Here is a 24133-nt window from a genome sequence, read left to right as displayed (position 1 = left end):
CTACAGCGTCTGTATTGGCACAAGTAATTTGTGAAATTGTCCTCGTGGTTACGCACACTGTTGCCTGCACCTTGCCTGGTGCGCGACACATAAGCATCTGACTACTTAGATGTAATAGATGCCAAGTTTTTATTAAATAATTGTAGTGCCAGGGATGGCTTTTGCGTAGAAGTGGTTTTATTTGGACTGTGTTATTAAGTAGCCTAGGAAATAAATCGATTTATCATCTGAACCTGTGAAGCAGCTTCATTAGAGATGTTCTGAACTGACACACATGTAGCAGGTCCGTGTTTGGGGAGACTAAAATCATAAATTAATGATGACAGTCTTTCCCAGGCCAGCAGCAGAGAAAATAAAAGGGACAGTAGAAAGGAGCCATAGTGTTAAAAACTCAGTATTTCAATGGTATTTTTACTGGATGGAGTCTTAGAAGTGGAAGTTTGACAACAGACTCTAGAGCCCCTATCACTCCCTCCTTTGTATTTGGCAACTCAATTTGGCATAATTTTTGAGCTTGCTGAGGGTGCTGTCTGTGCTGTCATCCCAGTCTTTCATGAAGATATTAAACAGGACTGGTATTGCTGTCAACAGCTTGTTTGGAGCTGGTCCTAGAGAAGACGGAGCTGCCTCTTGGGACATCACGATCTGTTCCTGTGGGTATGGGAATTTAGCAGAGGAAGTCATTCACCGTTTTGAGACTAGGGTTTGTTAAGAGTCCTTCACAGCTTTCATTCCCAAACGTTGCCCTGATGTCCAAAAACTTGGACTGTGGAATGTTTCAGTCTTGCTCCATTCCCTGACTTTCCCCTTGGCATCATTGTATTGTGCATCATACTGCGGTGCAATGAACAGAGGGCCCTGGGTGTGTGTTTCATGCTTTGCTGAGAAACCGCGAGTGTGGGTCCTGCTGATGATAAGATACCTGAACGCAAATGGCTAAGCATCGTTTGATGGGATTAAATTTCTAGCACCCTTGTGTTGGTGGTGATTTTGTAGGAAAATGATGGCTTGCAGAAATGCTCCATCCCACCTTCTCAGGGCTCCTTTCTGTGATTTGCAGCATGCTCAGCCATTTTTTGCCTTATTGCTGGTGTGCACTTCCTACCTTTTAGCCCTCTCCTCTCATGGTCATTGTGTTTCTTCTGTAGGCCTTTTGCCAAAACCATTGCACATTTAAAGGATTTGGTACTACCCTTAGGTTCTAAAAGGTCAGTAGATGGTCAAAGCACTTTCTTTCACTTCCACTTCTCATTTACATGGTCTGCCTAAGGATCCAGCTGTCTCTGTTTAAAATACAGGTGATTGTTACTATGTTGTGTCTATCTCAAGGTTTTTGATAGAAGTACATCTCTCTAAGATGTGGTTTTGATTGTGTGGTTCATAGGGAACTCTCCAAAGAGTTGGAGAAGGTCCTAATTTTTCTTCAAGTCTTATTATAAGACAATGTGTCATGCTTCCTTGAAACTCTCTCTAAGATGACTGTTCCTCATGACTCCCTGTAGCTGGGATGAGCCATCTTGAGCAAGTGAAGTTGACAGGCATGGGTTGGTAGGTTCAAGTGGCATTTGCTGAATCACTCTGTGGCCACAGCTATGGGAGCACTGTCCTCTCCTCTGCAAGAAGGAGATGAGCAGCCTGAAAAGAGAAGACCAATCAAGGAACAAAATCAAGAACTCAGAATAGAATAATGAAATTACTGCAAAGTGTAGAAAAAAGCAAGCGGGCAGGGTGCAGTCCCTGAGCCCAGTTTTAAGTCTAGGCACAAAAATAATGACAGAAGAAATATTAGTGTTAGAATTGACCACTTGAAAATTGCCCATTGACATTTCAAGGGTTGTGTTTTAAGCTGTCCACAGGATGGGAGGTGCTGTTGCCCAAGGGGAACACAGAAATCCGTGCAAACTGTTAGAAGGGAAATGTAAATGTGACAATGGAAAAAGTGCCTCTGGGCATTCGTTTGCGCCTGTGAGCAGTGCTTACAGTCAAAGCTGCAATCGGCTGAGAATTATTTTATTTATTAAATGCTTTTGCTAGAAGATTATGTTAGTGGGAAACTGGAATATTTGACAAAGAGGAGCTTGTTTCACTGCAGGCAAGATAAAACCGAAACAGGGGTTTGATGGTTTTTTTTAAAAACAAAACATCTTTGTCAAAATTACTTTTAGCAATCTGTTCTTTTTATTATTTCTCATCAGGGACAAAAGATTTAGAAACTCACATAATGTGTTATGATTGATGACCGTTAATTTCTTTTCAGTTACTGGTATGTGAAAACAAAAATTAATTTTGGAATGAATCAGGAATGGGAATAAAAATTTCAAATTTCTTGCCAGAAGATTGTGTCCTGAGAGCTGTAGTTGCCACGTTTTTCTGCTGAAGTGGCTCTGTTGCTGACCTGTTCTTTTGTCTTGTCTTTTACCAGGATGGGATAAACATTCTTATGGGTACCATGGTGACGATGGGCACTCCTTCTGTTCCTCGGGGACCGGACAACCCTATGGGCCTACCTTCACCACTGGAGATGTGATCGGCTGCTGTGTCAATCTTATCAACAATACCTGCTTTTACACAAAAAATGGCCACAGTTTAGGTAAGTAAAGAAAGGTATTCTTAGGAGAGGGATGCTCCTGCTTACTCTGATACTTTGCATGCATTGTAACTCTTGTGCCACGTTTGTGGGTAAGATTTAAGACATGGGAGAGAAAAAAGGCACTTGGCAGCAATCGGGAGTTGTAAACTGGCTCCAAGACATAAATACTTCCAACATGTGAAGTGGTTTCTATGCTGCTCCATTTGTTTAAGTAGGTTAGGATTGCATTCCCAGCTTCTGTTCCTTTCCTCTGCTGCTGCACAGGCCATGGGAGGTTGGGTGAAATGGCCAGTGGCTGGGCAACAGGGAAATAAAGAAGTGGGAAGTTTAGTCACTGTATTAATCAGCTAGCTGCAAAGACACTGTACCAATGTTTTTTTGACTTTTAAAAGTGATTTCATTATCTATAAGCCTTAATACATTGGTCCAAGTATTCCAAAAGCTAAACATTAATTCAGCCTCAGAAGTCTTACTTAATCACTGACCTATAGTTTGGTTCATTTCACAACAGTTTCAGTGATTCCCCTAAAGTTAAGGACCAAAGGAATCTCTCAGAGATGTTGTCCCAGCATCCATCATATCTGTTTTGTCTAAAATTGAAAATTATGGCCACTTTCACTTAAAATATCTTTCCCTTGGATGACATTCTCCACCCAAATTCTTGTCATTTTTTTTTTGTCACATAAGACATACAGTAAATTTTGGCAAGTTTGTCTCACTTTCTGTGCTGTAATTTATTTGGTTTGGCAGGGACAAGCGCTCTTTTCCTTTGCTTCTCCTTGCTGTGTCAATTCCACTTTGTTGAATTCGAAATGAAGAAGCTGGTAGAAAAATACGAAGGAGTGGGATTGGAGTGCAGTGTGTGCCTGGAGAATTCATAATGTTTGGTGAGCTCTTGGAAAGAATCCTGGGCTCTCTGGTATTATGATATTCCATAGTCTCCTTACTTTTCTGTTTAATCAGATCCACCAGGAGCAGTGTATAAGAACTGTTTTCTTGACCATCACAAATTCTGGATGTTCTGTTGGGGCTAAGTCTTGAACTTTGTTTGGAGATGTCACATGAAAACTGTTTGACATTGTATGTGGTCTTAATTCTCTGTTCTAGAAAATGTCTTGAATGTCTTCTTGCTGCTGATGAAATGCTTTTGACAAGTTCTGAGCAGAGTTGTGGCAGTAAAAAACATGATGAGATGTGACTGGAAGTGTGATGAGGGTGAATTAGGAGAGAAAGAGGGTGGAGTGTGAGAAATGTTGGGGCCATTAAGCTGAAAGTCTTGGGCACAGGACATGATGAGGGAATGTGATTGCTGCAGGTCTCTGGGATTAACTGGATGAGTTTGCTCAGGGTCTAATGCAGGAGTGATTCAGATCTCAGATTTGACAGCAGAGCAAGGTAAATGGAGCAGCAGGGCTGTAAAAAGAGCATGCAACCCTCTGAAGTCTTGGCATAGAAAACTTCCCATAGTCTGAGTTCTAGTGCAGCACACGGAAGGACCAAGTTAACCTGTTGTAATACCCATTCTCAACTGGTTTAGAGATTAACTGGAACATGAGAGGTAATGAAGAAATCTGCTTGTTACAGAGATCTGCAGTGCTTTTTTTTTACTTTAGAAAGTATTCCTAGCTTTGCCTGGGTTTTACAGGTTTGTCCTCAAACCAAGTTTGCAAAAGCATTGAAGGGTTTAAAACAAGACTTTAAAGATGAACCAGATTTAAAATTAATGGAAAACATTAAACTTGGCTGCAGCCTGGTTTCTCTGTAGGAACAGTTTTACCTGAGTGGCTTGATTAGAGGAGATCTATTTCAAAGAGCTGTGTGGGTTTAAAAGCACTTCTCCTCAGCAGCAAGTCACAGGAGTATTCAAGTATGTCATGGGCTGACATTTTCTAATCTACTCTTTAAGATGCCCATCTTGCTGAATGTGTTGTTGCTTGTTGCAGTCCATCAGCACTGCATTTGCAGTCTCTTGAGTTACGATTACCTAAACAGATGCTAGAGGAGCGCCCTGCCATATAGGAAATGGAGTGTTGTGGCTGATCTCCCAAACGTATGTTGTCTTGTGGAAACTCAATTCTGAAATGTATTGTGTAGAAAATGACCAAGTATGAGGCAGACAGGATGGTTGTTGCTGGGTGGAGTGTAGGTGTTGGGCTTGAAGGTCCACAAGCACGTTGTATGCATGTGTGCATGTTAGTTACAGAAAGGTGGATGTCCTTTGATTACATGTCAGGAAAAGGTGTCAATCACACTGTCCCTCAGCGCTGAACCTTCATTTAATGTCATGATGATGAGGTTAACATTATGGACTTTGAAGGGAGGCTCTTCACATGCTCGCTCTGACTTCCTGACCTCTTGAGCTGTCCAGTTCTTAGATGTTCATGTTTACGATGTTTGTTATTTTAAATTGAATCCAGACTCTGGAGGTGCTGCGGAGAAAGTGCAGTTTCAAACTCAGCTGCCTAGTTAGAGCTGCGACTCTTTTGCTTTCTGCTGTTGACTTTGCTGGATGTGGGTATGTAGTAGTACAGATGCAGGATTCACTCTCTAAGCAGACATATTCATGCATCAGATCTCACTCTGTACACATGAAACATTTTGTTGGTCTTAGTTGCATAACAGAGGGTGTGAAACATAAACATGCTTTAATTTAAAGGGAGTGTAATAAGTTTATTTATAGAATCATAGAGTAATTTTTATTGGGAGAGATCTGTGGAGGTCATGCATCCAACATCCTGCTGTGAAAACAGGACCAACTAGATCAGGTTACTCAAACTGTCAAGTTTTCACTGCCTCTGAGACTGAAGATCTGTCAGGGAGCTTTTCTGATCCTCTGAGTCAATGTTTGACTGCCTTCATACCAAATTATTTTTCCCTAACATCTAATCAGAATTTCCTATGATGCAGGTAGTCTTGGTTGCTTCCTATCTCTTGTCACCATGCATCTGCTTAGAGAAGGCTGCCTTTCTCTTTTCTGTACCCTCCCATCAGACAGCTGTACACAGCAATAAGTGTTTGAACAACCCCTGAATAAGACTGAACAACCCAGTTCTCGTAGCCTCTCTTCATCTTGGTGGCCTCTGCTGAACTCACTCCAGTTTCGCTGTCTGTCTTGCATTGAGAAGCCCAAACCTGAACGTTGTACTCCTAGTTTAGATTCGTGAGTGTTGAAAGGAGGGAGCATTTAGATTTGGATCTGTGCTGTTTCAAGTAGTGATTACTTATTTCCCATGTTGACTTGTAAAATTGGCTTAAATTACAACGTGAGGCTGATCTGGTTACATTACATTGCAGCTTTTGGTTAAAATAGTCCTAACATTAAAACCAGAGAGCAATGTATTCGTGCTTCTATACAGGCTGTAGTGTGTTTCAGTGCCAGGCAGAAGGGACTGCTGCATGCTGAGCGGTGGGACGTGTGTGAGAACTGGCCATAGTGGTGTGTGTACCAGCCTCCCTCTGGCTTGGGGCAGAAAGCATTGTTGGGAGCCTGCCTGGGGCAAGCGTGCAGCTTCCAGATTGGCTCCTGAACTTAAAACATGAGTTAAGCTCAGCCTGATAAAGTGAACAGGGCATGGCAGTTTCGCCTGCGCCGTTGGGGAGTGACCCAAACCCTATGGGATAGAGCTGCTGTTACTGGCTGATGGGTCTCATTCTAGACAATAGCTGCCTTTGCTTCAATATCTGTTTTTTGACATGCCAAATCTAAATAAAAAGGGAAACCACGCACATTTTTTTTCCATCTCTTATATTTGGAATTGTAGCAGCTTAGTGAAGGAGGAAGCTGTCCTTTGCACAGGTGCTCTGGGTTGCAGCTTGGTCCTGTTGCAAGATTGCTCCCCAGCTGTAATGCAAAGTGTTGAATGCTCATTTCTGTCTCCCTGACTGGTAAGGAGAACTAGTTATAGCCTAAATCAAAGCAATGTTATATAAAAGTCTGTATCTAAAGCCAAAGTGAATCCTGAAAGCTAACTCCCTCATAGTAACAGAGGGAGAAGCAAAGAAAAGAGGAACTGCTTTTTAGAATGTCAGATTTTTGTGAGAGATGTCTGAAGTGTTCAGGTTTTTCCCTGAACCTTTCTCCATATGCAAAACCTTGCAGAACAAGGGACTGGGAAGGGAAGTCACCTCTAAATACAGCAGGTGATGAAATGCAGGGTTAAAGCTGGGATTAATTGAAATGCAGTAACATTGTATAGCATGCTAAGGATATAGCCAAGCAGGGAAAAAAATCCTTTGTCTTTTTAATTCTAATATTTTTCCCCCCACAGGTATAGCCTTTACAGACCTCCCTGTAAGTACACCTATTTTCAGTATTTTAAGGATGCAAACAGAAGGGAGGGGGAAGAGTGGGGAGTGGTGGTGATTTTTTTCTCTGTTTGATGCCCTGTTACAAAACTGGTGATGCACATTATTGAATAATGTAGACGCTCCTTTTCCTGAAACTTTGAAATCCTGTAGCTGGGTTTGTGGGCTATTCACGTGCGGCCACCCATCCCTTGCTACCTTTAAGACTATGTGGCTCCTTTTCCAGTCTAGAAATTGTTTCCTTGAAGTGCTTATTGCAAAATTCCTCTTTCAGAGGTGAATGATGAAGACAATATTTTGCAATATTCACAGTATTAGGAAGTTGAAATGGATATTCTTAGCTGAAAAGAACGTTTTGTTGTAGTAAGCCACACAGTGGCTCATATTTGCTTCAACTTGTTTCAAGTCCCTCTAAAGTGTGTTTACATTTTTACAAAAATATAGTGAGGGAAAGAAATTGCATTTTGGCTTAGCACAGGCTGAAGTTAATACAAAAGTAACTGCTTGCAAATAAAAGTGAATATCCTACAGAGGGAGTTTTCACCTTTTTTACCAGTTTAAGTCAATGCTTAGGCCTACCTATGTTATTTACACAAGCCCATATCAGGTTTTGCTGTTTTGCTGAAACAAAAAAAAAAGTAGAAAAGTAAAATGTGGAAGAGCCAAGGGTGAGAGTGCAGGGATATTAAGGCCCAAATGGGGTAAAAAACAAGCCAAGATGAACTAGGGGGTTGTAAGCAACTGGCCACCAACATCAGAGGCAAGAGGTGGTCCAGATATCATGGGGAAGATGTGCCTGAAGAACTTGGCAAGAGAAGCATCTGCTGGGGCAGTGGGCTCTGGGATGATGTCTCCCTGTGTCTGGCAGGGTGGTGGAGAAACGCGTAGTTCCCAACAGCTGCTAAACAGAGATGACACATCCCACATGTGAAAAATGTAATTTTAACTCCGAGATAATTTGAGAGAAGTTGTGGCTAGGCAGCTTCACCTCAAAGGTGAACACACCCAAAAGTGGCTGAAAAATAGTGATATGTTGTAAATTGGGGGGGTTTACTTCCAACAATTTGGGGTGTCTGATTCTTGGCTTTGGAAGTCCTTGGGTTCATAATACTAAAAAGTTGAGTTAATAAAAAAAGTCTGGAGTATGAACTGTTGAAAAGATCTGATCCCTCATTAGAGTTATTTCCTTGTCAGCAAGGTTTGAAAGAAAGGAGAGACTGACTTTAAATACTGTGTTTTCCTCTGATAGCTCTTCCTGTCTCATGCACACCTCTCTAACCCAGCAGCTTCCTTGGTGAGAGGATAGGAAAGGAGGAGGTGTGTGGGGTCAGCAATGATGCAATTGTCCTGATTTGTGATTTTCAATTTCCAGCCTATATTTATAGATTAATTTCCAGCTTATATTTATAAATTCATTTTATTGTTTTGGTTTTTGTGATTTGACAATTTCAAAGGTGGAGCATTGCCCCATCCCTGGAGGTGTTCAAGGCCAGGTTGGATGGGCCTTGGACAGCCTGATCTAGTGGAACGTGTCCCTGCCCAGGGCAGGGAGGTTGGAACTAGATGATCTTTAAGGTCCCTTCCAACCCAAACTGTTCTATGATTCTTTGTTGGTCAGGACGTTATCCAGTGGAGTTCTAAAAATCTCTGAGAACAGAGGTGCTGCAGTGTCTCAGAGAACCTGTTCTAGTCCTTAATCATCCTCAGAAGAAAGAATTTCTTCCTTATATTCCATCAAAATTTCCCAGGCTGCAGCTTGTGCCGTTTGTCCTTTCACTGAACGCCCTTGGGAAGAACCTGTCTCCACCTTTTTATCACCTCCAATTTGGGAGTGGAAGACTTGCAGTTAGGTTTTCTTTTTTCCTCACTCTTCTCCAAGCTAATTCCCTGAGCCTCTTCTCGTATGTCATGCACTTCAGCCCTCTGACCATCTTAGCAGCACTCTGCTGGGCCCCGTTTGTGAATGTCTTTCCTGGGGATGCCGATGTAGAGACAGGGAGCTCAATACAGCGCTGCAGCTGCAGCCACACCAGGGAAAGCAGAGCAGTAATCATTTCCCATGACATGCTGGCTCCATGTTTTGCCAGTGTGATTAAGATTCTGTTGAATTCTGCCTTGTAACAATCTGAATACCTTTAGTAAAAAGTAAAGTCAACAACTACACTAGGCCTCAAGAGGAGATAATTACATTGCCAGTGTCGCGGGTCTCTGCAATAGTGAAGAATTAGTTGAATAAACTTTCTAGATGACTGCAGGAAAGCTCATGCCTCTTGCTCTAGTGGAGGAGAGAATCATCCTAGCTTTCTTTAGGATGACTAACCACCAGAAGTAGCAATTCTCACTGATTTGATCTGGAGAGAGAGGTCTGCTCCTCCACTGATCTAACATCTGACACGAGTTCAACCATGAGCCAGACAAGGCAACCAGGCACCTTCCAGACATGTGCCTTGCCCAGTGTCTGGTTTCTGGCTGTGTCACTCTCCAGTGTGTTAGAGAAAAGTGAAAAAACCCAAGACCAAACAGCTTATGGGTGGCACAGAAGGGATTTCTTCCTAAACCCCGCAGGCTATCAGCAGGTACTTTGTAGCAGAGGATTAGTGAAGTTTGTGTTGCAAACATAAAAGCAAATTTTGCTGCAGAAAACTAACACAACAATGAATGGAAGATGCTCTTAAAAATGTGATCTAGAGTGATGAGAACCAGGCAGCCTGTATGCCTTTTTGATGCCTTCTCTTTTCCCAGCATTTAAGTGGGCTCAGGGATTCAGTTCACATCCATGAGCTAATTTCTATATTAGCTTGAATTCAGAGAACTTCTTAAGTGGACTTTGACCACCTATTTTCAATAAGATCATCTTTGAAAGCTGAATTATTGGCTGAATTTTAGAGGCATTTTTACGGTGGTAACTTTTTTCTTATCCCTATGTTCAGGTGGTGGGTCAAAGCTTCCATTATGATCCATATGCTTGTTCTTAAAATGAGATTTGCCTGTCAGTAGTGGAATTCCCTGTGTGGATAGCTTGTTATCTTTGCTTCATCAAAGACCTAACCTCAGAGTTATCATCTGTTCCCTTTTCATCAGAAGTATAAAGTATTCATACAGCAGCTTCTAAGGAATAAGAGTTCAGTTGAAACAGTGGGGAACACATAGGTCTGTTGATCAATATGATGTCCCTATCATTTTTTTACTGTTACTATTTGCTGGTCCTTGAACTTTGGTAGAAATTGCAGAAAATTAAGTCAGAAAGTTGACATGCCATAGACAGCAGTTGTGGCATCCATCCCAGACTGCGGGGGCGTTGAACCCAGTGTTCTGTTTTTATGCAACAACTTGTAATAACTGCACAACAAGTCATGAAATTCCTTGAGATGTACCTAAAGGGCTGTTGCCCCTTCCTATTCCATTACAGTATTGAATTTAAAGAGTGGCTCTTTTGTCTTGCCAAGCCATGTAACTGGAACCAGAAACAGAAAGCTGGGTTTAATACAGGTTTTCTTTTTCTTCCTTCCCAGTCAAATCTCTACCCTACAGTGGGTCTCCAGACTCCAGGAGAGATAGTCGATGCCAACTTTGGGCAGCAGCCATTTGTGTTCGACATTGAGGACTACATGAGGGAGTGGCGAGCGAAGATTCAGAGCACCATTAAGCGGTTTCCTATAGGAGACAGACTAGGCGAGTGGCAAGCCATGCTGCAGAAGTAAGTCACTGTTCTGGTGTTCAGCTTCTTTTATCCTGTTAGGTTTTGATTACTTTTTTAATACTAATTTATGCTTCAAAATTGCCAGTCAGTGCATTTTACTCAAATTGTTTTACCTCTGTTTTGTTGTTTAATAGTCTTTCCTGTGTAGATTGCTGCTGTTTCAAATGTAAAAGATATGGGAGAAGTTTTCAGCCAAAGACTGCATGAAAGCTTGTAGGAATGGAAGAACATACACTTTGAGGTGATGCACTGCGGGAAGGGGAGTGGAGAGGTCACCATTAAAATTCTAACATAGGAGAAAAGCCAGTATGTAAGTCAGCTAAATTCAGAAATGAAAGAGCAAGAAATAGCCTAAACCAAAGGCTTCCAAACCCAACCTAACTGAAAGCACAATTATAGCACTTCATGAATATTGAATGCCTTTCTCATTGAAAAAAAGGATTGAGTGGAACTTGGTGAGAACAATTGACAGGAGTTGACAGAGGTCAGGAGTACCTTTTGCTTGAAGAAAGACAGACAGAACCTTGATGTCTGACTTGGACAAATCCGTGGAGGCACTACTGAAATAAGGACCGGGGGCAGCAAAACCAACTACCATGAACTTCAGGAGGGCAGAATTTGGCCTGTTCGGGACACTGGTTGAAAGAGTCTCTTGGGAGGCAGTCATGAAGGGCAGATGGGTCCATGAAAGCTGGACATTCTTCAGGAAAGAAGTCTTAAAGGTGCAGGAGCAGACTGTCCCCACATGCTGTAGGATGAACTAGCAGGGAAGATGTCCAGCCTGACTGAACAGGGAGGTCCCAGATGACTGGAGGCTGCCGTCTACAAGAATGGATTGAAGGAGGATCTGGGGAGCTACAGGCCTGTCAGCCTGACCTCAGTACTGGGGAAGATTATGGAGTGGTTCATCTTGTGTGTGCTCACCCTGCAGGAAAACCAGGGAACAGGCCTAGACAGCTTGCATTCATGAAAGGCAGGTCCTGCTTGACCGACCTGAGCTCCTGCTATAGCCAAGTGACCCACCTAGTGTGGATGTTATTTACCTTTCATGTAGTAAAACCTTTGACATTATTTCCAACAGCATTCTCCTAGAGAAGCTGGCAGCTCATGGCTTGGACAGGTGTACTCTTCATTGGGTAAAAATTGACTGGATGGCTGAGCCCAGAGAGTTGTGGTAAACAGAGCTAAATCCAGTCGGATCCAGCAGTAATAGCACAGGTTCCTGCAGCACTAGAATGTTTTTTCCTTTTGCTGGTAAAACTGACCGTTTTTTTGCCATCACTTTATGTAACTGAATATCTAGCCATGTTAGACCTTCCCTTTTATCACATGCTAGCACAATTTCTTTGAGATGCTTTGCTGAAAGACTGTGAAATATCTCTGGACAACCAAGTGGACTGCAAAATTGTCTGTTTTCTGCCTGCTTCTGGACTCTCTCCAAAAATGTCACCAAAGTAGAGAACCATGACTTCCCTTTACAAAAGCAGTTGATTTTTCTTGTGCAGGATTGGTTTCTCGCTGTGTTTGTTCCCTGTGTTCTACAGAATTATTTCTTCTGATGTGTGTGCCGGAGGTGTGGCGACTGCTCTGGAGTTCCTCGTAACTCCTTTGGACTTCTTTTTAAGAATCAGTATCATGTTTCCCATCTTCCTCCGTTCCGTAGGCAGGTTTAAGTCTGAGCTTGTATTTCATATCAGTAGTTCATCTGTTTCAGGTTAGAGTTCCAAGCTCTTGGGCCAATGTTTTCTTTTCCTGTGCCTTTGTAAGGATTCGTAATATCTTATTTAATCTCTAACCGTGCAGCCAAGCATTTCCTTCCCTTTGAAGACTCTCCTCCCTGACAGATCCTGAGAGTCACAGTCTTGGAGAGGCTGTCCCTGGAAAGGCTTGCTGTAGGGACTGCTTCCCTGGAGAACAAAGGAAGAATCAGTGTGGCAGCTTTCCTCTGTGCTGCTCTCCTGGGTACACTGTCACCGAGAGGCTGATCTGACAAGGTTTTCAAGTTCTTGAAAACAGCTTACATGGATGACTTGTCTTCTTTGTGTGCTGCTACAGTCTTATAGGATCTCTAACCTTGTTAGCCCTTGCTATGAAGAATCTGAGTAGGAGTCATCTGAGACTTGAGGTCAGATGGTGTGGTTTATTATGGGAGGAAGTCTCTGTTTCTGATAAAGTGGGAGGACTTGGCATTGCTCACTTGAGAACGTAAGTGGTACCGTGCAGAAGGAGAACTTTACGTAATTTGTACAGAGAAGCATGCAGCGGAGTTCTGTTTTGAAGAAAAGCCACAGACAGTACGAGGCTCTCTACCAGCAGCATGACCACTCTAGGTGAGAGAAGCACCTCTAGACGCATCGCAGAGAAAGTTGCTCCTGTGATATGAGCACTTCTGTTCTCAACAAGTTTCAACCATGGCTCATAAGCAGTAAAAGCTATTCCTTTGGAGATCCTGGGATTCTGAAAGGGTTTTGTTGTCTTCACGAACACCTCACATAGGTCACAGTGGAGTGCAGTAATGTTCCTCCAGAACTTCAGGAGAGGTACCCGGGGATGCAGACGTGCTGTCAAATGTTTGAGTGTGCAGCGCTGCTGTAGTGAGTAGCTGTGACACAGAATTGATAAGTCATTGCTGAAAATTAGCCTGGAAAAGCAACCAGCTTGTAGTACGGCTGTGTACCCACCATGCAGGGACTCTTCCTGTGGTGCCACAGGCAGAAATGGCATAGGGAAGAGCTCAATTTTTGCGCAGCTTTGTAGAGCATTTAAATCTTTGCAGCACTGAACCTCTGACACTGAATTACACTGAAGCAAGAGTTGGTTTTTCTCCTCTGTTCCTGCCAGCCTGGAACTGTGCTCAACAGTGAGAGGGTGTGCTTCGTTACACCTGTCTGTACCTTGGCAAGGGCAAGGGACACATCTTGTCCCAACAGTGGTCACAAGCACCTGGTTTTAAAACAGATTTTAAAAACTTACACACGTACTGTAATGTTATGCCTGAGAATTATTGCTGACTCATAAATACTTCTTTCTTGTACTGGAAGTAGCCAAGTTGAATATCTGTTTTGAGCTGTGACTTGATCAGATCAATACGGGCTTTGTTATGAGAAGCCTATTTTTGAGATTCATCACTAGAAGCTGTGAAATCCTGTGCTGGCTTTTTAGGGTTTTTTTTGAGATCCAGTGAGCGGTAACTATTACCAGCCATATCCTGGAAGGCACAAGCACTTTAGAAATGGTCTGTTCAGAAAGGCTGTTGTATTTGTTTTCTGGCAGTGATACTACCTCCCCCCCTAATGTTTTTTGAAAATGCAGCTTAAAAATGTGTTAATGTTTGTAAAATCAGTGCTGACTGCCTACTCTTTGTAAATCGGCAGATATAAGTGTCTGTGAATGTGTGGAATTCATATGGAGATCCAACTGCCAGAGATAAAATTGCTGGCAAAATAATGATGGAAGAAATTCAGAACCAGGATCTCTTTTATTTTTGAGATTTACTTGAAAGCTGTGAGCTTCTCTGAGGTTCAGATTTTATGTCTATAAAGTATGTCACTGGCAGTAACACAGCACTGAGCTCTTTCAAGTGACCCTTGGGCAGCAGCCATTAATTAAGTAAATTAATACTGTGCATGCATTGGGAGTCTTAATTCCTCCTGCCCCTGCCACAAGGTGAATTTAGAGCATCTCTCCTGTTTGCTGAGGCCCAGGTGCCTATCTTGTAAATTTACACTGTCTGGACCTAGAAATAGGACACTGGTTATGTCCTAGGCAAGCTGAGTTTGGCCACTGAAATTGCAACTTTTATTGTGTTGATTTTTTATTTTTCTCCAGTATGATTACGCTGTTTTACCAATGCCTCTTCAACTGTTTGTATTTTCTTGTTTTCTAGTATGGTTTCATCATATTTGGTTCATCATGGGTACTGTTCAACAGCAACTGCCTTTGCCAGAGTCACAGACACCACAATTCAGGAAGAACAGACCTCAATAAAGAACAGACAAAGTAAGTCTCCTGGGTAATCGTTCCCAAAGCGTGGCACACAGGCCACGTGTTCCCTTCAGGACTCTGCAGAGGAATGAAATGCTGTGGAGGTACAAAAGTTACTCCACGACAGCACAAAGCTGTCCGCAGCACACTGTTGGGGGTTAGTGTTGCTGCCTGGGGATCCGTAGAGCCTGAGAGCCACTACTGGGAGCAGGAGCACTTTTCCCGTCATTGCAGTGTCCCCTTCACCCTCTGCTGCCTTTGCCTGAAGAACGGTTCTTCCCTTTGCCTGTCTGCTCTGAGAAATGACCTGCATGCCTGGCAGTGCTGAGTATGCTAAATTTTCTGATCAACCGGGTTAATTTTCCTCAGCCTTGTTGAGAGCAAATAGCTGAATCCTGGAAGAGATGAGGTGACTCTCAGCTTTGAATCCAGAAGTTTCACACATCAGGCTAAATATAATATCTAGGGCAGAAAGTATTTCTTGGAGACAGTGCCAAACTGGTGGAGAACAGAAAGGTTGCCTTGGAGTTTATCTGAACTGAGGTCACTGTGCACCAGAAATCCCTTTGGATTTGGGTTCTTCGATGCAGTCTGTTGCAGCCGGGGCAGCTTCGTTACCATGGTCATAGGGATCCAGACACTTCAATCTGTTTGGACTGCAGCTTGTCAGAGTTAACGAGTCTTACAGCGCCTTTACACATTTTGTCTTTGGCTAAGTTTTTGGCATATTGAAGGATTTGCAGATTCACAGCCAAGATGTTTAGCTCACACTAGGTGAAAGATTTGTATTGTGTGCCTGCTTTGGTTACTGCTGTTTCCTCTGAAGCAGCTCATCTCGCAGTTGGTAAGGCTGTAAGTGCTTTTTGATTCCTACAGAATATGGCTTGCAGCTTTTTCCTGCTGTATTTTTTTTTGTAGCTTTTCTACTCTCAGGCTTAGACTGCAAAATCACAGAACGTTGGGGTGTTTTCTGCATTCTCCTGACTGTTGAATACAGGCTGTGTCCTGCTCTCTGCATTTTCTTTCCCTTTGTGAACCATTTCTCATGTGACTGTTATGTATCAGGAGCATCGTGCCCCTTTGTAGCTTGTTCTCCATACATTACATATGCTTAGCCAGCATTCAGGTTCATGTGGGGACTCTGCTTAGTACCCAAAATAACTTATAGTTGCTGCCTGTTAGTGCTGTGGACTTGGTGCTTTCCAGGTCACACATTACGCAACCCTGACCCCAGCCAGTGCTCTTGTTGGTGTGGTTTTAATTGGTAAAACCTTAATGAGAAGGCATGCAAGATAGCGCAGTCTTGCTTGTCTGAGGACAGGTGACAGGGCAGATGGGAGAGAAGGAATACACAGCTCTGAAGTTGTGGCTTAAATAAAAGATGTGAGGAAAACACAGATGGGAAAACAAAAAGGGGGAAATATAAAAGGCAGTGACATCTGTGAGAGTTACCAAACAAGGCAAAGAAGAGAGCTGTCAAAAGCAGTGAGACATGAAAACGGACGTGCAAGTAAGTAGAAGAAACAGATTGCAAAATGAAAGACTCTGCAACACACGTTGGTGTGAGAGCTGTGTCTTTGGGTTTAGCTTTCAGGTATGCTGACAAGCAGAGATACACCAAGGAGTGGGAGCCAAGACAAGTTGTTGCAGATTGGGGATTGCTGATGAGGATCACCAGGCTGGGCTTCCAACCACTTGTGACTTGCCAAAGTCACAGCCTGTTTTTATTAGAACCTCTGCTTGCAAAGCACCTCACAGGTTATTCAAAACCTCCTCTCTGTTATTTGTAAGGAGTCTTAGAAAAACAGAGAACTAAGTGCAGTGCATTTTAGTCTTAAATATATTTAGTTTCTAGCTTAAGTACACTTAGTAAAAAATAAAATGTGAACCTCTGTAGATCAGCAGCTTCCCTGAGTGCTGTGAGATTGGATCAGTGACTGCATTGAGTTTTGTACTTGTGTCTTCTGACCCACTGAAGGAACATACTCAGGTCTTGCAGACCGAGGGTGGTAGATGGCTTCCGCCTTGTGTCTTTGCACCTCCTGGAACTGTACAGCTTGCTGAGCTGTCTCGGGCTTAGTCATTAGCTGGTTTCTGGAGCTAGCTGACAGGTGCCACATCCTCACTTCTCTGGAGGGATGTGTAGGAACCCAGTTTTGCTGTTACAGTTAACATCTACATAGAGACAGGGATAGTGGGAAAGCAGTATTGTGGTGTGTTTTAAGCCCCAGACCCTCTAAAAATACCCTGCTTCTCTGGTGGAGAGCCATACACTAATCTTCCAAGTGTGGACCAGCCAGAGGATGTAATGTGGGCATGACCTAGGGGTTTCCCCTCTGAAATCATCGTTTTCGCAGCAGCCTCCTTGCTCCCATCCAGCTGTTGTGTCCTATTTTCTTGTCCATTGACGCATAGCTCTGTGGCTAAAGTCTCAGAGCATCCCACCCCAGTGTACCCACTTCATCTTTCAGATCCTGCTACTCTTGGTGTTTCTCAGCTGCTAACAGATTCTCACTCATTTTCACAGGCTTTTCTTCATCCTAATCCATAATAAACAGAACATGGTTCCCAGTCCTCCCTAGCCCTTGTGCAAGGTGGTAGCGGGGAGCTGTGTGGCAAATGTGAGACAACTTTTCTGGCCATTCCTGTTGGCCAGTCCCGTGTGTCAATAGGTCTCCTTTGCTTTCAGGAATACAGAAGCTAGTATTAGCAGGCAGAGTGGGAGAGGCTATAGAAGCCACCCAGCAGCTCTATCCTGGCCTCCTAGAACATAACCCCAACCTGCTCTTCATGTTAAAGTAAGTATGAATAGCTTTATACTCCCTAATGCTGAAATGTGTAGATGAAGGAGGAAGAAAGAGGCTGCACACCTTTGAATTCAAACTGTTTGAGATCCCTTTGGGAGCAGGTGGGAGAGGACGTGGGGTCAGTCCTTTGAACAGTGCTTGTGGCAATGTAGACATAGCCCTTTTGTTGCTGCTCAGACCCAGTATGGCTTTGCCTCATGAGGTCAGGCAGAAGTGGGTGAAATTCCAGCTTTGCTGACTGCCAGAAACTCCTTCACAGATGGCCTTTACCTGCCTTGCGGAGATCTTGCAACACTGGAGCACGTGGCAGGCGCTCTGAAAGTTCCTAGAAAGGCAGATGTGTGGAAGAGGCTATCTAGGGTAGAAACCAAAGGAAAAAAGTGCCTGCCTGTCCCAGTACTCCCAGCCACACAGAGTGGCTCTCAAGCCTCCTGAGATGTGTAAGGACAGTTCCCAGTAACACTAAATGGGGGGGTGTCCTCACTGTCCTGTCCTGTGGATATTGTATTTTTACCCCTCCTTGTCTGCTTGCCATTAGCCACCAGCATTTCTAGGTTGATGGAGTAGTGGGGGAACTGTGATGTTTGGCACGTTTAGTATCATGTCCCTGAAAAAAAAACCCCACAGTCAAGTTTTGGAGTTCCTGCAGAGGTAGTGGAGTTAAAAGCATGCTATAAAGCACAGTTTCTTCTTAGCACGATGGAAATAAACTTGTTTTTTGGGAACGTCTCAGCATTCTTTAGCATCAAAGTTGCAGTTTTCTGAACTCCTTCCTCCCATACCATTACCAGAGCACTTGCAATACAAAGCCACCAGGAGTCTGAAATGTCATTTTCAAAGCCAAGAAATCTAACTCAAAAAAACCCTCAATGCTGAGCATCCTGGCTGTCACGCACCCTGTTTTCCTTCCCTCCTATGAAATCAGGTGTCGGCAGTTTGTGGAGATGGTGAATGGGACGGACAGTGAAGTACGTTGTTTCAGTGCCCGCAGCCCCAGATCCCAGGACAGTTACCCCGGGTCCCCCAGCTTAAGTCCTAGACATGGATCAAGCAACTCGCATGTTCATAGTACTGGTAAGTGTGTTTTCTGTGTCTCCTGATGAGAAAAGCAAATGTTAAAGCGAAGAGTGAGATTTCAAGCCTGAATCTCCTTTCAGTGAAGTCTCTTCTCCTGAGCAAGGAAGGTTAGCTTGTGATTTTTAAGAAGATTGTTGTTATTTGCTGAGCGTTGTGTGAATCAAGTATATGCCTAATAAAAGATAGGCTGTGGGAAGCCTGGGAAATTCTGCTTGAAAAAGTTCTTGTGGCCCAGTTTTCACCTGTGCTTGCACAGTTTTCCTGGACAGAGGGTTTGTGAGAAATGTTTGGGTTTATGAGAAAAGAGTTTGAAAACTCTTTTGCAGACCATCCGTGCTTTGTGTTTCAACAATAATGTCTGTGCTTATGTGAGCTGCTTCTGCCAGCCTCTTATTTATAGCCCATTTTTCAAACTTCTTTACGCACAGATGTTGCTGGTGAGCAGTGGCATTCCTTCCATATTCATTTGTGGGTTTGCTAAGCCACATTGAATTTAAGGATGTAATAATTTAAGATCTGTGGTCTTCTTCACTTACTTCCTTTGGGGTTTGCTCTCTTGCTAAATTATTGACTTCACAATAGAGTGATATTGTCAGTCTGATCTCATTTTTCCCTTTCTTCTTGACTTTCAGGAGCAGATAGTCCAACCTGTAGCAATGGAGTCATGTCCACAAAAAGCAAACAGAGTCACAGTAAATACCCAACACTGAGTTCATCATCTTCATCTTCCTCCTCCTCTTCCCCCTCATCTGTGAACTATTCGGAGTCCAATTCTACAGATTCTACCAAATCTCAGCAGCACAGTAGTACGAGTAACCAAGAAACCAGGTATTTTTTTTCCTTTGTAGACGCCTGAGGAGGGTGAGATGATGGGAGGGGGCTCAGTCTGCTTCCTGAAGAGCCAAAAGGGCATGTGTCTTGCTCTTATGAACAACAGAGTAACTCTTTGTTATCTACAAGGTCACTACTATTCCCAGCAGACACAAGCCTGCTACTGTTGTTCTGCTCTGGCCCAGGCTTGGAGACTCATCTCATAAGGAGTCTTGTCATACTCTTGTTTCAAAAACCAAGCTGTCCCATTAAACTGATGTTGTCAGAGGCCAGCATGATAATTTGCATAGAAGCTCTCCTATTTAGCTGTTACCACTGCCTCAGCCAGCTGATTACTGCTGCGAAGCGGCTTACCTGCCCTTCAGTGGATGAAGCAGCTGAAAGGATTACTGGATTGGTGCATTGTCCTTTTGAGTAATTTTCTTGGGCTGCCTCTTACCTGTTGCATGGTTCCTTCAGGATGAGCCTCTGAAGCAGCAGTCATTTGTTCCGTGCTTGTGACAGCAGGTTAGACTTTTAGAAAGCCACCTTTCTCCAAGGAGCTGTAGGCAGTCCGGGAGGGGGGCGCAATTGCTGCTGCATTTACTGGAGTAAATTGAGCTGTGGTGAGAACTGAGGTTCCTTTGGGCTGGCTTTCCAGGTTGGTGTTGCAGGGCTGTCCAAGGCCCTGCTGGAGCAGAGGATATCGTCATCGTTAGTAGAATCTCTTGCTAATTGCAGTTGGCACTCATCTTCCCAGTACTGTGCTGAGCACAGTTTGCAGGACAGTTTGTAGTCTCTGTTGTGACCTCTTGAGAGCCACACAGTGTGTAACTAAGTGACAAACACTTGTTGAGACTCAGTTTACCAGAATCATTTGATAACGCTGGGTTTATGATTCTTTTCTCAAACTTAGAACTCAAGTCCCAGCAAGGTTTTCTCATCATTTCAGTTAATTTGCAGTTGATCAGCAATCTCATTCAGACTACTGTTTTGAACATTTAAGCCTAGAGCCCTTGTGTTCTGTATTGCACTTTTTGCAGGGGTTAATGGCTTAGCACAACCAAGATTTCCCTCCTGTTTAGTGTGTTAGTATGTTACTTGTTGGATGGCTGCTGTTCATTGTCCCAGACTTACTGTGTCCCGAAGGCAAAATGATAAGCACTCTGCACCTGTAATTTTGACAGGCGCTTTTAGAACAGAAACCTGTTTAAGTTGCCTTCAGAAACCTGCAACAATTTTTGTTAGACTGAAGCAGACCATCTGGCTCCCTTTCAGGTTTACTGGCCATTGCTGGTCATCATTTGGCATCTGAGATCTTAAATTCTTCCCTGTCTAATTTAGACATCTGGGCTTTCTTTCTTCCTTTCACGTCAGTGACAGCGAGATGGAAATGGAAGCAGAGCATTACCCCAATGGAGTCTTGGAAAATTCATCCACCAGGATAATGAATGGCACCTACAAACATGAAGAGATCCTGCAGACGGATGAATCCAGCATGGGTAGGGCCTCAAAGGCAGGAGGGGTAAAGGGAAGTTGAAAGAACTGGTAGGAGAGGGGTTGGATTGTGGGGAAAAAAAATGTACTTCGGGTTTCTTTCCCCACCTCAGTGAGTGAAGTTCTCAAGATACCTGTTTCATGGGGAAAATTAATCTATTCTGGAACTAAAACCAGGTCTGGCTTTTCATAGTCTCATGGCAGTTCTGGTGATGTTGTGGAGCAGAGAAGGCAATAGGAGCCAAAGGTTTGTTCAGCGTTTGCCAAGAATTCCAGCTCAGAGCAGTCCTGGCACTTCTTCCAGCTGAGGAACTTAACTGAATTGTGAAAGGCTGTATGATGCCCAGCTGTAAGGTGGCCTCAGCATAGCACTGTCGTGTTTGTGGGTGCTGTAGCTAGGAGGGAGAGGATGAATTAACTACACTACCTCTGAAACTGGGGGTTCCTCTAGTTATAATGGATCTTGTGGCCATCTAATACTGAGAACTTGGTGGTATTGACATCTCCGACTGAAGGTTTTCTGAATCCAGGGTTTGTTAGGCCAGGGGTTTCTATGTTGTGTATGCTGTAGCACACACACAAAAGGGTAACACAGCTGGAGTTGCAGGCTCCCATGATTTTATCTGAATACTTGATTTGTAGGTACTCCTCAGGCATTAAACAAACTGAGCTTGAGTCTTCCCTGTACCTAAAGGTGCTATAAAAAAACCACTACTGGCTGTGGTGGTGCAGGGGTCAGAAAAGCTCCCACTGGCATAAACTTAGAGCAGGGAGCAGCTTCCTGCTCCAAAAGGGGAAGGAGTTTGAGTGGCATAACACAGAGTGAGCAGTGATGGGGAATGAGAGATGATTGTTACTTCTCTACTGCCTTTCCTCTAGAAGACAGCTGCCCCCAGAGGCAGCTCTGTGGAGGTAACCATGCTGCCACAGAGCGAATGATCCAGTTTGGACGGGAGCTGCAGATGCTGAGTGAGCAGCTTTGCAGAGAATATGGGAAGAATGCAATGCACAAAAAGATGCTTCAGGTAAGTGTGAGCCTTTTGCTGCGTCACAGCAGTTCTCTGGGCCAGGACTGGGCTTGTGGGTTCTCTTGCAGAGCTCTGAGTGGCTCCTTCTGCAACTGGTGAGGAAGAGGGGGCCTGCATGGGGATTAGAGATTGAAACTCGGTGAACGCAAGACCCAGTTCTTGGCACAGGAGAGAAGAAATACAGCTCCTGCTTGCCTTCGCTCTTCTTCTCTCCAGGTGACACTCTACCTGCTTTCCTGTGCTGGCTCCCCTGCCAGGTGGAGGGGACACCCTCTTTAATCCACTATTTTATGGCCCAGTGTGGTCCCTTGCTTCCAAGAAGAAAAAGGCCATTTCTTTTCAGGAGGTAGGCACCTGTCACCTTGGCAAAGGCAGGAGGTGCCCCAGCTGATGGACTTTGCGGTTTTCCTCTGTGTTTACAGCCGTGCATGACCTTACTGTGCCTTTTTGTTCTCTCATACAGGACGCATTTAGCTTGTTAGCTTACTCAGACCCTTGGAACTGCCCTGTTGGTCAACAGCTGGACCCAATCCAGAGGGAACCTGTGTGTGCTGCTCTTAATAGTGCTATATTGGGTAAGGCCTGGTTCCTGTGCGAGCACTACCCACCGGACCTGCTCTGAAGGGCTGTCCTGTAGCAGCAAGCCTGTGAATGTTACGCGTAGTTCAGAAATACTTGTGGTTAGCTTTTGCCTCTGTTTCTGTTGCCAAGGATTGACATGGCAGTAATGCGGGAAGGCTGTTTCCAAGGATGCTCCTTGGGATTTTCTTCCTCTGCTTACTGAGGAAGCAAAGATCTCTTTGATACACTTCCTGCCACTCTTCTTTTTTGCCCCAAACAGTTTGCTGGCATTAGCAGGGGTCTTTTCCATGCTGGTTCCGTCCTGCTTTGTGATAAGGGATGCCATTGCTCTGTTGCAGCAGCTTGTAAGTGAAGCACATTTCCATCGCCATGGCTTTAAAGCAGAGAGGGGGGCATAAATCCAGTTAACCTTTGATCTCATGTTGGACAGCAGCGTTAAATGCGTCTGCCCTTCGAGCATTGCCTCTGTGTGTTCCCATCATACACTATGCCTGCTAGAGCCTAGGGAGCCGGGTTGCCTGCAGTCCAGTGTTGGGATCAGGGCTGGGGTAATAGTCCAGCTCTGTTGCTCTTTCCATTCTGGTTGTAACTGTGCTGAGAGGACCCCGTTCTGTGCCGAGGTCTGGTTATAGGTTGGTTTTCTTCAGCCAGCAAGAAGGCTCTCCTTTTTCTGATGAGCTTTGCCCTTTGTGTCAGCAGGATGGATCATGGTTGGATCCACGTGTGAGCAGTCTCTTGCCTTCCTTTGTTTCCTCAGAGCTGGATGTTTGTGCCTGTTCTCTCATTTTCCTTAGATGAGAATGTTCCTTGGCCCAACAGCTTGTTGTTGTTTACTCTCTTATCTCGAACCTGATATAGTACATGCGGTAGCTTTCCCTGATGGAATTCTTGTGCTTGCAGTCGATGAGTTGCCATGTTATTGCTGACCCTCCTGGCATCGTCAGCTACAGAAAAGCCCATGGCAGAGAAGTGGGTATAGTGATAACGAGGTTATGGCCTGCCACCAGTCTGCAAGAAAGGGATTTGCTCACTCTAGGCAGGGTCGTTGACCCTCTCACTAGACCCTGCACTTGCTGTGTCATTACTCGGGTAGCTTCACAGGATGTTCCCCAGTCTGGGTTAGCTCAGTCCATACACAACTGTCCAAACACTGTCTGCTGGACTGCTTCCCCGTCTTGGCAGCCCACACTTGACTCCTCTGGACAGTCCAGCTCACTGTGCTCAGCCGTATTTCCTAGTGGGTCTGCGCACCTCATGTTGAGTGTGCCAGAGGGAGAGATGGAGAGTATCTTCTGAGGGAAGATGGACAAACTTGTGAGAACTTCTGTTCTGTCTGAGAAAAGGAACAGAAATTATATGGTTTGGGAAGGAGAGTCCCTTCCCCTGACAGTCAGCGTGGGCAGTCTGCGTGGGCAGAGGTGGCCTCTCACTTGGTGCCAGTTTCTCCTGTCTTTCCTTATTCTTCTATACTTCGCTCTCTCATGCTGTGAGGGTTTTCTGGCAGACACTGAGGCAGAAGGAGCTCGGCTGCCTTTTTAGTGCTTGGGCCACCACAGCAGTACTTTATCAAAGGCCCTGTTGAGCTGTGGCCCCTCGTGGGATGTGTTTTGGGTCGCGGGGTGCACGGAGGAGCAGCAGTAAAGAGACAGCGGAACTCTAGAGTAACTTCCTTCCAGATTCAGTGCCTTCTGCCAGGGGTGCTGGGCTTGGTGCCCAGGTGGGAGAGAAAGGGACTCAAGTGCAGGGGAGCTGG

The 24133-nt window shown here is 44.3% G+C and overlaps 1 protein-coding gene across 3 annotated transcripts in view; it reads left to right on the top strand.

Annotated features, from left to right (window-relative positions):
* RANBP10 (RAN binding protein 10) overlaps positions 1-24133 on the top strand; it is a 63624-nt gene that overhangs the window by 33003 nt on the left and 6488 nt on the right. Inside the window, exons 4-13 of one of the 3 annotated variants that reach the window (XM_069868450.1) lie at positions 2423-2590; positions 6859-6881; positions 10408-10592; positions 14482-14594; positions 17269-17377; positions 18312-18460; positions 19096-19291; positions 20651-20775; positions 21653-21795; positions 22262-22373. In XM_069868450.1, coding sequence (XP_069724551.1) covers positions 2423-2590; positions 6859-6881; positions 10408-10592; positions 14482-14594; positions 17269-17377; positions 18312-18460; positions 19096-19291; positions 20651-20775; positions 21653-21795; positions 22262-22373 — 1323 coding nt within the window. Of the gene's footprint in view, positions 1-2422; positions 2591-6858; positions 6882-10384; positions 10593-14481; positions 14595-17268; positions 17378-18311; positions 18461-19095; positions 19292-20650; positions 20776-21649; positions 21796-22261; positions 22374-24133 lie in introns of all 3 variants that reach the window. The other 2 variants (XM_069868448.1, XM_069868449.1) reach the window with 2 other exon arrangements.

Source organism: Phaenicophaeus curvirostris, chromosome 14, assembly GCF_032191515.1.
Source record: "Phaenicophaeus curvirostris isolate KB17595 chromosome 14, BPBGC_Pcur_1.0, whole genome shotgun sequence".
In the NCBI taxonomy this organism is placed as follows: domain Eukaryota; kingdom Metazoa; phylum Chordata; class Aves; order Cuculiformes; family Cuculidae; genus Phaenicophaeus; species Phaenicophaeus curvirostris.
Note: the sequence above shows the minus strand (reverse complement) of the source record. Positions and strands in the feature narration are given on the sequence as shown.